Source organism: Misgurnus anguillicaudatus, chromosome 1 (genome assembly GCF_027580225.2).
Source record: "Misgurnus anguillicaudatus chromosome 1, ASM2758022v2, whole genome shotgun sequence".
Lineage (NCBI taxonomy): Eukaryota > Metazoa > Chordata > Actinopteri > Cypriniformes > Cobitidae > Misgurnus > Misgurnus anguillicaudatus.
This window is the reverse complement of record NC_073337.2, coordinates 21,405,829-21,418,944: the sequence shown is the minus strand read 5'-3', so window position 1 is coordinate 21,418,944 and position 13,116 is coordinate 21,405,829. Positions and strand designations below refer to the sequence as shown.

At 35.4% G+C, this 13,116-nt stretch overlaps 2 protein-coding genes and 1 long non-coding RNA gene across 7 annotated transcripts in view; 1 reads left to right on the top strand and 2 right to left on the bottom strand.

The window, feature by feature from the left end:
- The window catches only part of LOC141363983 (uncharacterized), a 40,762-nt gene that overhangs the window by 13,600 nt on the left and 14,046 nt on the right, over positions 1 to 13,116 (top strand). The window lies entirely within an intron of this gene.
- On the bottom strand, positions 1,176 to 8,325 carry spi2 (Spi-2 proto-oncogene). Its single transcript, XM_055189713.2, has 5 exons — positions 8,028 to 8,325; positions 3,768 to 3,855; positions 3,548 to 3,684; positions 3,276 to 3,459; positions 1,176 to 2,979 (listed from the first exon to the last, which is right to left on the bottom strand). The coding sequence occupies exons 1-5, from the start codon at positions 8,028 to 8,030 to the stop codon at positions 2,654 to 2,656; spliced, it is 738 nt and encodes a 245-aa protein (XP_055045688.2). The 5' UTR covers positions 8,031 to 8,325; the 3' UTR covers positions 1,176 to 2,653.
- On the bottom strand, positions 8,513 to 11,990 carry spic (Spi-C transcription factor (Spi-1/PU.1 related)). Its single transcript, XM_055189712.2, has 5 exons — positions 11,831 to 11,990; positions 11,312 to 11,393; positions 10,623 to 10,744; positions 10,397 to 10,493; positions 8,513 to 9,865 (listed from the first exon to the last, which is right to left on the bottom strand). The coding sequence occupies exons 1-5, from the start codon at positions 11,831 to 11,833 to the stop codon at positions 9,387 to 9,389; spliced, it is 783 nt and encodes a 260-aa protein (XP_055045687.1). The 5' UTR covers positions 11,834 to 11,990; the 3' UTR covers positions 8,513 to 9,386.

Sequence of the window (13,116 nt, the reverse complement as noted above, 5' to 3'; positions counted from 1 at the left end):
GCTTATAAGGTTGCAGCCCTTGAATTGGGACACATCTTTTGTCCATCTTTTTTTATAGTTTATGGTCTAAACTGAACTCTGGAACAAATACCTCTCCGAAAATAACAAATGTTTTGGTTTCCTAAGGACAAGGGAAGACAGCGATCATGGATTAACGCTATTTGATGGGATGTTTGGAAGCCGATCTGTAGTCAAGATTGTATACATTATGTACACATTATAACGTTAGCTAAGTGTAGTTTTTGATATGCTTTAGCTATGATTTGAACTTAGGTAATCTAGGAGTTTACCGGAAGTTACGTGTGTTCCACAAAGCCATTTGTTTTTGTTACTGTCGAAACCGTCTATAGGATCAGTACCTTATGCGACATGGACATTTAGCGCAACATCATTAGCATGCTCTACTCGTAAACAAATACCGGTACGCAGGTCGTAGCACCAAACACACTGTGGTTTGATCATGCTGAATTTCTGACACTGTCAGAAAACTATCATACGCTATCTTTGGTCGCAAGACCAGGAAACCAGCCGTCTTTGAATCTCCCTCACTGTATGACATAGGACCACCGTTGAAGAGCTACGATTTCAGAAATTGCAACGATTGTATCACGATGGCAATCTTTCGTCTGGGACAGCCAAAAATCATGCAGTGTATTCCGGGCTTAGGGTGGCTAAATATTAAAGCACATGGCATTTATTTAAAAAAAAAAGATTTAAATAAAGCAGAATATTACAAAAAGAAGTTTAAGTTGAAAGAATAAAATAGCTTATTCTAGTATTGTCATTTCTGCTTGTAAAGTGCAACCATATCTGTGATTATGAGATATACCACCTATGTAAACTACATGAATTTATTTTTATTTCCATTTTGTGAAATATACTTTTGATAACTTTAATATTGACGGAGTAAGATTGTGTCACAGATTGAAATCAATGTGAAATCAATTATTGAAATCAAACTTTGATCCCATTATTAGATTAAGAAACTTTAGCTTGGATTTCACAGACATGGTCACAACAACAGGGACATTTAGACATTTTTTGTGTGCCAAGGTTTCAGAAACAGACAAAAATTAAACATATGTATTTATTAGCAAAGTCTTTCTCAGGAAACTACAGTGTATGCCACCTAACACTAAATTAAATTCAATGTAGCAGCATTGCCACCCACTGGGGACAAATAAGCTATGCTGAAGGAAATGTTTTTTTTTTCATTTCATTCATTGTCTATTTTTCATTTACCAGCTCAGGAACACAGTATTTGGTAAAAAAGACAAACAAAAAAATGAATGTATTGTCATTATTATGAAATATGTAATATAATGCTTTTGCAAAATTCTTTTACTAATATCATCACTAGTGATGTCCAAGATACTTTGCTTAATGCCATTGACGATTTGCAGCTATACACTTACTTTTATCTAACTGACCATTTTTAATCAGTGTATAACAAAATGCCACCTGTGTAGCTATTACAGACATGTGCAAAGTGTAAAAACTAGAAAATGAAACGTATATGATTTATACAGCTGCAGAAAAAAATAAGAAACAATTTCAGCATTATTTTTAATTGTATTTCTACATGTATTATTTATAGTTTATGTGTTTAAGTAAAACAACAGTGGCGGCTCATGGCGGCGCAGATTCAAAATAAGTGTTCGGAGTGTCATGTGTGTTGCTTGTGTTTTTAATATATGTGTTTGTTGCATCATGTGAACCATGTGCATCACAAGTTTTGAGAGATCTTGTGAGATTATGCAAGTATCTGGCAAACGCGAGCGTCTCTTTTATCATATACCCTTTAGACGTGTCTATAGCAGGCACTTATTTTGACAAGACATGTGATGCACATAGGTCTCTTAACGCGCAAAACACATATTTTCAAATTACGACCCACACATGACGGGCTACATACATGTTGTGACGAACTTCGCTGGCCGCCACTGGAAAACAATCAGTTCTGTTTCATTTTGTCAACTATCGACACCATTTCTGCCAAACTTCTAATAAAAATTGAAAATAGAACAAACTGGACATAATAGCAAAAAATCAATCTCGATTACTACAAAAAACATGCTAATGTTTTTACATGTATTTTAGGAATAGTTCAAAAGTGAATATTGATGAAATTCCCCTGCTTTTTAATCACATCTTTATAGGTGGCATGCTCTCAGTCTTTAACATTCCTGTCACTCCTGATGTTGTTTTTGTCGGTACATCTATGCACTTTTTGCAGATTTATGCACATGTTTTTTCCAAAGTGACATACTGTGCATGACAAGGTTTACATTTTTTCAGTATGTGTGTTTCCTGGGTTTAAACCCATGACCTTTTGCGCTGCTAGCGCAATGCTTTATATACTGTAATGTTGCATATCTTTCAGCATTAAGCCTCATTTATTTATAAACACATACTTTCTAAATGCATCAAAATATAGCATGCAAAAGTATACATAATGTTATTTAATCAAGAGTGTTTTATGAAAATGCATCACTAGAGCTCCTTAGTTGCAAAATACAAACTAGTAGCAGGAATAAACAATATCTAAATATAGAAATAATTTTAACCTTCTCCTGGTTACCAAGCCACCGTGTTATTAGAGTAGAAAATGATTACCACCTAACACTGGAGACAAATAGAGCCTTATTAACAGTCAATTAGATCCATACGGAGCGAACTTTATACCATGTTGACTCTTTAATGTAATAAGTGTAGAAAAGCTAAACTGATAAGTCAGTTTCTTTTTCACTTTAAAGATCTCCCCCGAGCGTGCATAATTTCTTAAGGCTCGGGACATTTTTTGGTAGGTCATGGGCATTCTGTTGCCTTTCGTCTGCCCCCAGAGCTCCGCCACCCGCTCCTTGTGCCTGGCAGAAAAGCGAAAGACCCCGGTCGAAGCTGGTACCCAGGAAACACAGTGGGCCATTTTTGGATCCTCTAGCACTTCAAACAGGAAGTGAAAAAGGCGTAGCTTTCTCCCTGCAATGATGGACAGAATTGTGGTCAGACACTTATTGTGCGCATGTTGTGCATGAAGGGTTGGGTCGAGGTTTATGAAAACTATTTCCCATAAATAAAAACACACAATGAATAGCGCTTATGTAATGATGCATAATTAAGATAAGCATGTCCCGATCGTGTATGCGAAACCAGAGAAAATGAGAGAGAACTGTGATTCTATTGGACAGTTGCGGGCCGCTCCCATGCTATAGTTCCCCTAGTTTAATTTTCGGCTTAGAGATAGCATCAAAACAAACCACAAAAGCAGAACTGACCTTTCTCTGCAGTTGTATTTCTGGCCAATGGTTTTGTAGACTTTTCAGGTGTCATATTTTGAGTTAAAGGTCTCTCCGGGGCCTCTTTCGTGTTAAAAACCTGCCCATTTAAATCGTTGTGGAACACTAATACTTGGTTGTTTGTTTCAGTGTCTGGGTAAGAGTTAGAGCTGTGTGCTTTGACCTGGTAAAACAGGAAACTGAGTTAAAAATAAGAATTGGGGGCAGTAAAAATTGCACAGAGGTATACAAAGCAGAATACATTTTTTTACCTGCTGAGCCACAGGTGCAGAAATCTGCAGCTCGGCCTTTTCCTCTTTTAATGCATGGCTGAAATGCTCTCCGGTTAGTATCTTATCCTCAGAAGTGTCCACAACTTCAGTGGTCGACATGGCACAAAGATCCCTTGCTGTCTCGGCATAGTGACAACAGTTAGTGTCTTATTAACTTAGTCTTTATTAAAAGTGACTTAATTTTGAGTTGATGTCTTACCGTCAGGCCAAAAGGATTTTCCTCCAGATTCCTGCCTGTAGTGCTCTTCAAGAAAATCCAGAATCACTTCCAAATCGGTTTGATATTCCTGTGCACAAGAACAAGAACATGTGGTCCTTGCTGTATTTTTCCTTATACCCACAGACACACACAGTACAACATTAGACACACAGTAAAGCTGTCCACAAAAGTATTTACAGGTAGATCCATATGTGACCCTGGACCACAAACCAGTCATAAGGATCATTTTTTTTGGAATTGAGATTTATACATCCTCTGAAAGCTGAATGAATATGCTTTCCATGGCTATTTGGTCCGTTAGGATAGGATACTAGTTGGTCGAAATACAAGTATGTGCAAAAAATCTAAATATTGATAATATCTCTTTTAAATAAAGTCCCTAGGAACACATATTAATGATAAATAAAAAAAATATATATATTAAAGGAACAGTATGTAGGATTGTGGCCAAAACTGGTATTGCAATCACAAAACTTGTGGCTAAAACTGGTACTGCAATCACACAGCTGGTGGCCAATACACAACATGACAACATAAACATCAGTTGAGGGCTGCAACTCCAACTTTTTAAATGACAATATCCTGGCCATACCACTGTTGACAGTGTTATAAGAATTTGAAATGAAAATGATTTCTTAAAGCAACACTATGTAATTTTTTCACCTTTAAATAATGTCTCTAAAATTATTTCAGTGATAGAACAACTTTTAACTGGACAAATTGTACTGTTGCTGCAACCTGAGCAGCCTCCTAGCTGCTACAAGCACACTCTGAAAATGGCGGTGGAGGGTAGAGCACACAGCCCCGCCCCTCCCCCTGCCTGCAGAAGAGTGTCTGATACCAGGCACTGTTGCGCTTTTCAACCACATGGTGGAGCTGTAAGTCATTTTTACATGGAAACTACATAGTGTTGCTTTAATGTTTAGTGGCATATCAGGGCCATTTTATGATTAATTGATATACATTTCTTACATACTGTTCCTTTAAATGTGGGAAATGTACAAAATATCTTGATGGAACATGATCTTTACTTAAAGGGGACATGCCATGTAAATTGGACTTTTTCCATGTTTAAGTGTTATACAGTATTGTTCAAAATAATAGCAGTACAATGTGACTAACCAGAATAATCAAGGTTTTTAGTATATTTTTATTGCCACGTGGCAAACAAGTCACCAGCAGGCTCAGCAGATTCCCAGAAAACAAACAAGACCCAGCACCCATGACACGCACGCTCCTAAGGCTGTGCAATTGGGCAATTAGTTGAAAGGGGTGTGTTCAAAAAAATAGCAGTGTCTACCTTTGACTGTACAAACTCAAAACTATTTTGTACAAAAAATTTTTTTTCTGGGATTTAGCAATCCTGTGAATCACTAAACTAATATTTAGTTGTATGACCACAGTTTTTTAAAACTGCTTGACATCTGTGTGGCATGGAGTCAACCAACTTGTGGCACCTCTCAGCTGTTATTCCACTCCATGATTCTTTAACAACATTCCACAATTCATTCACATTTCTTGGTTTTGCTTCAGAAACAGCATTTTTGATATCACCCCACAAGTTCTCAATTGGATTAAGTTCTGGAGATTGGGCTGGCCACTCCATAACATTAATTTTGTTGGTTTGGAACCAAGACTTTGCCCGTTTACTAGTGTGGTTTGGGTCATTGTCTTGTTGAAACAACCATTTCAAGGGCATGTCCTCTTCAGCATAGGGCAACATGAACTCTTCAAGTATTTTAACATATGCAAACTGATCCATGATCCCTGGTATGCGATAAATAGGCCCAACACCATAGTAGGAGAAACATGCCCATATCATGATGCTTGCACCTCCATGCTTCACTGTCTTCACTGTGTACTGTGGCTTGAATTCAGAGTTTGGGGGTCGTCTCACAAACTGCCTGTGGCCCTTGGACCCAAAAAGAACAATTTTACTCTCATCAGTCCACAAAATGTTCCTCCATTTCTCTTTAGGCCAGTTGATGTGTTCTTTGGCAAATTGTAACCTCTTCTGCACATGCCTTTTTTTTAACAGAGGGACTTTGCGGGGGATTCTTGAAAATAGATTAGCTTCACACAGACGTCTTCTAACTGTCACAGTACTTACAGGTAACTCCAGACTGTCTTTGATCATCCTGGAGGTGATCATTGGCTGTGCCTTTGCCATTCTGGTTATTCTTCTATCCATTTTGATGATTGTCTTCCGTTTTCTTCCACGTCTCTCTGGTTTTGCTCTCCATTTTAAGGCATTGGAGATCATTTTAGCTGAACAGCCTATCATTTTTTGCACCTCTTTATAGGTTTTCCCCTCTCCAATCAACTTTTTAATCAAAGTACGCTGTTCTTCTGAACAATGTCTTGAACGACCCATTTTCCTCAGCTTTCAAATACATGTTCAACAAGTGTTGGCTTCATCCTTAAATAGGGGCCACCTGATTCACACCTGTTTCTTCACAAAATTGATGACCTCAGTGATTGAATGCCACACTGCTATTTTTTTGAACACTCCCCTTTCAACTAATTCAACTAATTGCCCATTTGCACAGCCTTAAGAGCGCGCATATTATGAATGCTGGGTCTCATTTGTTTTCTGAAAATCTACTGAACCTACTGGTAACTTGTTTGCCACGTAGCAATAAAAAATATACTAAAAACCTTGATTATTCTGGTTAGTCACATTGTACTGCTATTATTTTGAACAAGACTGTAATTGGGTCTCCAGTGCTTTTATCAACCTAGATAATCTAAATAAGATCATCCAGTAACTAAATTATTCTCCACAAGCAGTTAAAACAATAGGTCATTGAAATTTGGCTCCCCTGGTGATGTCAGAAGGGGATAATACCATACACTGCCATTTAGTACAGAGATCAGCTTATTTACATGTTAAAGGACAAACCCAAAACAGCACATTTTGCACACACCTACAAAGTGACAATTTGAACATGCTATAATACATTATCTATATGATATGTTAAGCTAAAACATCACATGTGTACTCTGGGAAAACCAAAGATTTATTTGACATGTTAAAAAAGTTGTGAAATGTCCCCTTTAATATCCTAACGATTTTCGGCATTAAAAAAACATAATTTTGACTCATACAATGTATTTTTGACTATTGCTACAAATATACCTGTGCTACTTATTGGTTTTGTGGTACAGGGTCACATGTGTGAATGTACAGTATTGTTTGAATATTATTGCATTATTTAACAAAATTGACAAACAACTTGCTTTTATTTGCAACTAGGCTAAACACCTGCAGTAAAAAACAGGTTTGTAGGTTTTAGATAACAACACTCTAAATAATTTGCTGTAGTTTTGCAGCTGGTTGCCAGTAACTTACTGTAGAAGATAAAGTCAAAAAATGTTTCATGTTCATTTAACTTTGAACAAAATGTTGCCAGTAAATAACATAAATGTAAAATCTACAGTACCCATTAATACTGTAATTTCTACAGACATGTTTTACAGTGAACAACGAAGAGATACCATATGCCACTGATCAAAATGAACACACAAAGTTTTAGAAGTATCTGGTTATATGCGGTAAACTGCGTTTACTTTGCCAGGACACTTGTGTGAACTTGAGGAACATTATTCACTGAGCAGCTGATTAAAATGAAATGCAAAATAAAAGCCCAGTTTGAGAAACATCCAACATCACTTGCTTGCAGATGCCACTTTTGATTTATTGTTATTAGGGACGCACCGAATGTTCTTATTCGGCTGAAAATAACAAAAAAAAAACATCTTTCTTGGACCCTTTAATAAGCTTCGCATTGCTGACACGTTTGCTGCATTTTTAAAGCATGCATGCCTCTCACTCTACAATGTAAAGTTTTTGTTTACCGTAAAAAAATAAATTTAATAATTTTAACTTTGTTTATAAGTTATGTTTACTATATACTAGTCAAAAATGTAAAACAGTAGGTTCAATTGACTTGCATAACCAATTTGATTGAACTGGCACTCAGCTTTTTTTTACAGTGTACACTGGTTGCTATTTGATCGCGTCATCAAAAACGTCAAAATTTATTCGATCTTTTCACTGTAAATGCTATTTGAAATGCTAAATGAATACTGTATACTGTACAGCCGACTGGTTTCAGCTGCGGGACATTAGCTGCATCTCTAATTGTTATCTAATGCAACAATATACATACATTGTTAAGAATGCCTTTAAATAGTAGTAAACAATAAACAGTAGCTGTAAATTATATGAGTTCTTACCATGTTAGTGTTATTCTCTATGCTTCCTGCTGCCTGTACAGCTGTTTTAGTGCCCTTGTATAAACTTGTAACCAAAAGAAGAAATATAAATTTGACCAGCAAGAATATGCTACAATTAGTGTACTTTACCAACAAAACCCGAGTCTCTTTTTGCAATGCTGCAGACTCTCTTTATCGATACCAAGAGTCAGTGGGAGTGAACAGACGTATGATGTACGGCCGAACATAAATTACAAGCCAGCTTTTGACCTAAACCACACTGTCTGTGGACCCAAACATACACACTGATCTCATTTTAACACACATCTCTAATGTGCACCTTTATGGAACCAGTAACCACATCCTTTTTCGCTGCTGAAGATAAACCAACCACAACCACCTAACAAAGGGCAGCAGGCTCCACAAAACGCTGCACACATTGTGCTTAGTGGTTCGAGAACATTGAGAAATTGAATGTGGCGAGCAAGGGAGTCTTTACAGTTTTATCCGTGAAAATTCTGGAAAAGAACATTGTTTTTGTACTGCGCTACATTAGCGTATGATCTTTATCTTACAAAGAGGAAGGTATTTTGAGATCGGTTTGTAATATGACACACAAAGCAGTGATACACAAGATGATAAGGACTCATTGTATTAGCAAAGAAATCAGTACAGGCGTTTTTACTGTGGCTTTTTGTCTCTTACAGAACATTTAACAAACAAATTTAATGGTGTACTTAAGGTTTATTTGAGTGATAAAACAAATGATCTGTTGAGTTCTTTATATAAACAATTAGAGAAATAATCTATACATAAGGCCAAGGACCAGGGACCCCCCAGTATATGTGATGTAACATAACATGTGATGGTTATGTTACAAAGATATTAAAATAATAATTTTCAGAATACTGCATAACATTTGAATTCAACTGAATAGATTAAATTGTTGCATATTATTGCATTTACACAATATTTGGAGGACCCCCAATAATACCACCAGTTGAAGACCCAAGATCTATAGCATATGTTAAATAGTCAAATTAATCCACTTTCACCACTTTTAAAAAGTATATATGGCCTTGCATTCTGTATGAAATATCAAACAAGGTGGCAGTACTTAACTCTTTAATATACAGTGACACAAACACACTTATAAAGCAAAACATTGTTCAAGACAAGTATGTTGTCATTCGATGCCATTTTAAATGTCACAAAAGTGTCCAACTATTTTCCTGAGGCCAATGTATGTGTCCTTTGTGATCGCACTTTAATCACTTATTTTCAGGCACTGTACACATTTATGCTTGCTTTTTTCATCACTAACTTTGCAAAAGAAACTGTAATATTCATGCAATGAACGTGATTGGTTTCATTAAGAAATCACCCCTGTTTTGGGTCCTGATGCATCGTTAATACAGTGGCGAGGTCATAATCGCCCTGGTAAGAGTACTGGCTGTACCAGTAATGACAGTCGGGTACAGCTGAACTGTAGTATACATGATCGGCAGCAGACGTTTGCTGATGAAGGGTAACTTCTCTGGACGTAGGGCCCGAGGTGTAGACCGATACTGAACTCAGTCTCTGCAGTATTGCGGGGTTAAACTGGTAGGTGAGTTTGCGGCGCACTTTTACGATCTCACCCGTGCGGCTGTAGTTGCGTAGGGCGCGTGCCATTTTCTGGTAGGTCATGGTTTTACGGTTTCCCTTGCGTTGACCCCAGCACTCGGCCAGTTTTTCTTTATTTTTCGAGATGAAGTGGAAGATGCCGCTCCCTCTGTCTGTCCACTGAATGGAGTCGCACATGTTGTCGTCGTTGAGCGCCTCGTGCAGATACTCATATAAGCGCAACTTCTTGCGGCCTGATGAGGAAAAGAAATGTGTAATGCAGTCTCATAAAGCACTTTGTATCTTGCCAGTTAATGTAACACATTAATTTAAAAATTAAGGGAGTAAAGATCAACAAAAAAGTGGAAATAAAATACTAAGTGCCGTTAATATCTACTGTATTCTACCAGATCTGACTTGTATTCAGTATTCAGGTTAATTCAGTAATTTAAGTATATATATATATATATATATATATATATATATATATATATATATATATATATATATATATATATATATATATATATATATATATATATATATATATATATATATATATATATATATAGAGTGTCCTGATCCTATAGCACAATTGGTATTAGGAATGTCATAGTTGTGGGATTTCCACAGAAAACACATAATAATAAAATGTATGTCTTAAATGCCAGATGCTATGGATAAAAGTGCTCAATGTATAACTGTAATTGAAACACCTAACACCAAATTGCACCCAACTAAACTGATTTTTGTAAACTCATAGATAACACATTACAATGTTTTACCTTTACTGTGACGCAGTGGTAAATTTGAGTAAAACGGTGAAGGCGTTGAACTCAGGGCACTCAGAGACACTTCCGGCACAATGTGAGACGACCATGACTACATACATAAGACAAAGAGTTTTAGTCACAAAACATAAGTTAATGAAAAATGAACTTAACTTCTTAAATTACTTTAACTTAAATTAACTTAATGAGAAATTCGAAACTGTGGGGATTTTAAACGTACTGAGGATTCATTCCACTCATATGCAGATCCTTGGGGTTCAAAATGGGGTGTGAACTGATAGTATGAAATTGCATGTCGACCAGGCGAGTGTTGACTTTCCAAATTCTCATAGTATTTAATTTCTGAAAGCATAATAAAAGGATCATAAAATTAATAATAATAATAACAGTAATTATATTAATTATTAGATTATTGTTGTTCGTAACAATGATAATATAATAAAAGAAATTGAATATATTAACAATAATTGATAATGATACAAATAAATAATTAGAATATAAGTAATATTATATTAAGTAAAATAATGTATAATATAATATAAAATTGACATAAGCATTTATAATACATTATACTTATATATAGATTTATGCACTGTAAAACCTAAAAGTTAACTCAACTCAAACCATTTAAGTAAACCGGTTGCATTAGTTTTAAAACACATACATTTGAGTACTGTGAACTTAAACAAATTGAATCATATGCAGTTATGCACTTATATTTAAGTTTACACTACATAAATAAATATAAGTGCATAATTGCACATGACTCAAGTTCACAGTATTCAAATGCATATGTTTCAAAACTTAAATGGCCTAATGCAACCGGTTCACTTAAATGGTTTGAGTTAAGTTAACTGTCAGGTTTAACATTGTGGTATATTATTATATTGTGTTTTATAATATATATACCTGTGTCGTTGTGCAGAGAGTGGCGCTGAATTACATCAATGGCATCCTGAAAATCTTGATTGATGTCATTTGTAAGAGATCCCTGCAAAAAATCCAGATAAACATACATAATGTTAGAATTTATATGTAAATAAATGTAATGTGTGAAATAATGGTAATATAATAGAAAAATTTAGTCTGTAAAGTTTTTGTTCTGTGATGTTGCATATCATTTATTATACACATATACACTGAAAAAGGGTAAGTGGTTGCAATCAATTCAATCAATTTATTTAAGCTACATTTAAACAAAAGTTTTTTGTTTTGTATTTCTAATTTTTTTTTGTTTAAATGTAGCTTAAATAAATTGATTGCGAATTGAGTAAATTAAATATATATATATATATATATATATATATATATATATATATATATATATATAAAATATACTTAAATTATACAGAAATAAAGGAGATTAATAAACAAACAATTTTTAAATTAGTCTGGTTGCTTAAGTTAAAGTACGTAATGATAACTCACCATTTTGGCCCTTGACAACCTAACACTTCATCTATGTTGAGATCAACTGGAAATGTCCTCTGTCTCAGTAATTGTAAGTGGACATATGTGATGCAACAACAGTTTTACTGTCCAACTATGCGAGTGGCCTGTTATATATACAGTATGGGTCCATTTAAATGTGCCACGTAACGTAACACGGGCCAGTCAATTTATCATAATACGCTACTTCTCTTTTTGGAAATATGGACCAGGTAGCATACTAAAAGTCCCTTTTGTAACTTCCATATCTCCATCCACGAAAAGATAGGGAGAGGGAGAGAGAGAGAGGGAATGAATGGAAGAAAGAGAGGCTCCTAACCACTAGTTTATCCAGGAATCCACCTTTGTGTTGGGAAACATTTGCATTTCTCATCAGAAGTTGTCGAGGGCACTTTAGTTTATTGGTCCTGTAAAGTTGTACTTGACAGGCCTGAAACAATAACTGCTTTGATAATCACAACAAGAATTAAAAACAAAGAAAGCTGAGGAATTCTGGGATATTACATTTGTACTGTAGCACCAACCCAAGCATGAGGAAGAACAGCAAATTTGATTTTCTAAATGATTTGTATACTCCTTTTATTTATATGTAGAAATGGCACCACTTCATCAGTGTTTCTTCTTGCATTTATTCTAAATTGCCAATACTTTGTGACAATATCTTCCTTGTGGATCAATGTAATCCAAACTTTGGTTAACTGTACTTTTAGTCAATCTCTATCTCCCCTAAATGCTAAACGCTAATCACAAATAATTGGTTCCAGTTGATTCATAATAAGTTGTGTATTCCTAATGTGTATTTGTGTTGTTCTGAGCTAAAAAAAAACAAAGTTAATTCATTTCATGTTCTTATGATTCGAGTTTTAAATATCAACTGACTGACTCAAGTAGTTCCCCTTTCAGGTGTGTAGAGAATGAAAGTAAAGGGGCTTGCTGATAAAAGGACGATGTAAATTTTATGGCACACAGGGACAGGCAATTGAGATAATTACTTTGTTCTGGTCCATACAACAGGAATGTTACATTAAAATATATGGCCCCAAACCTGTGTAAACAATTAACCTCACTGATAGTCACTGTAGTTTCTCTCTTTATTTGACTAAATAAAAGATCTGGCAACAGATCTTCTGCGCATTGCTGGGTTCATATCTCATATAGCATGTTGCGTTGCCAATAAAATGGTTTGGATTCAAATCAATGCATTTCATGTGCATTCATGTAATTAGCATGGTAATATAGTCAATCATTATCATAAAATAATCGCC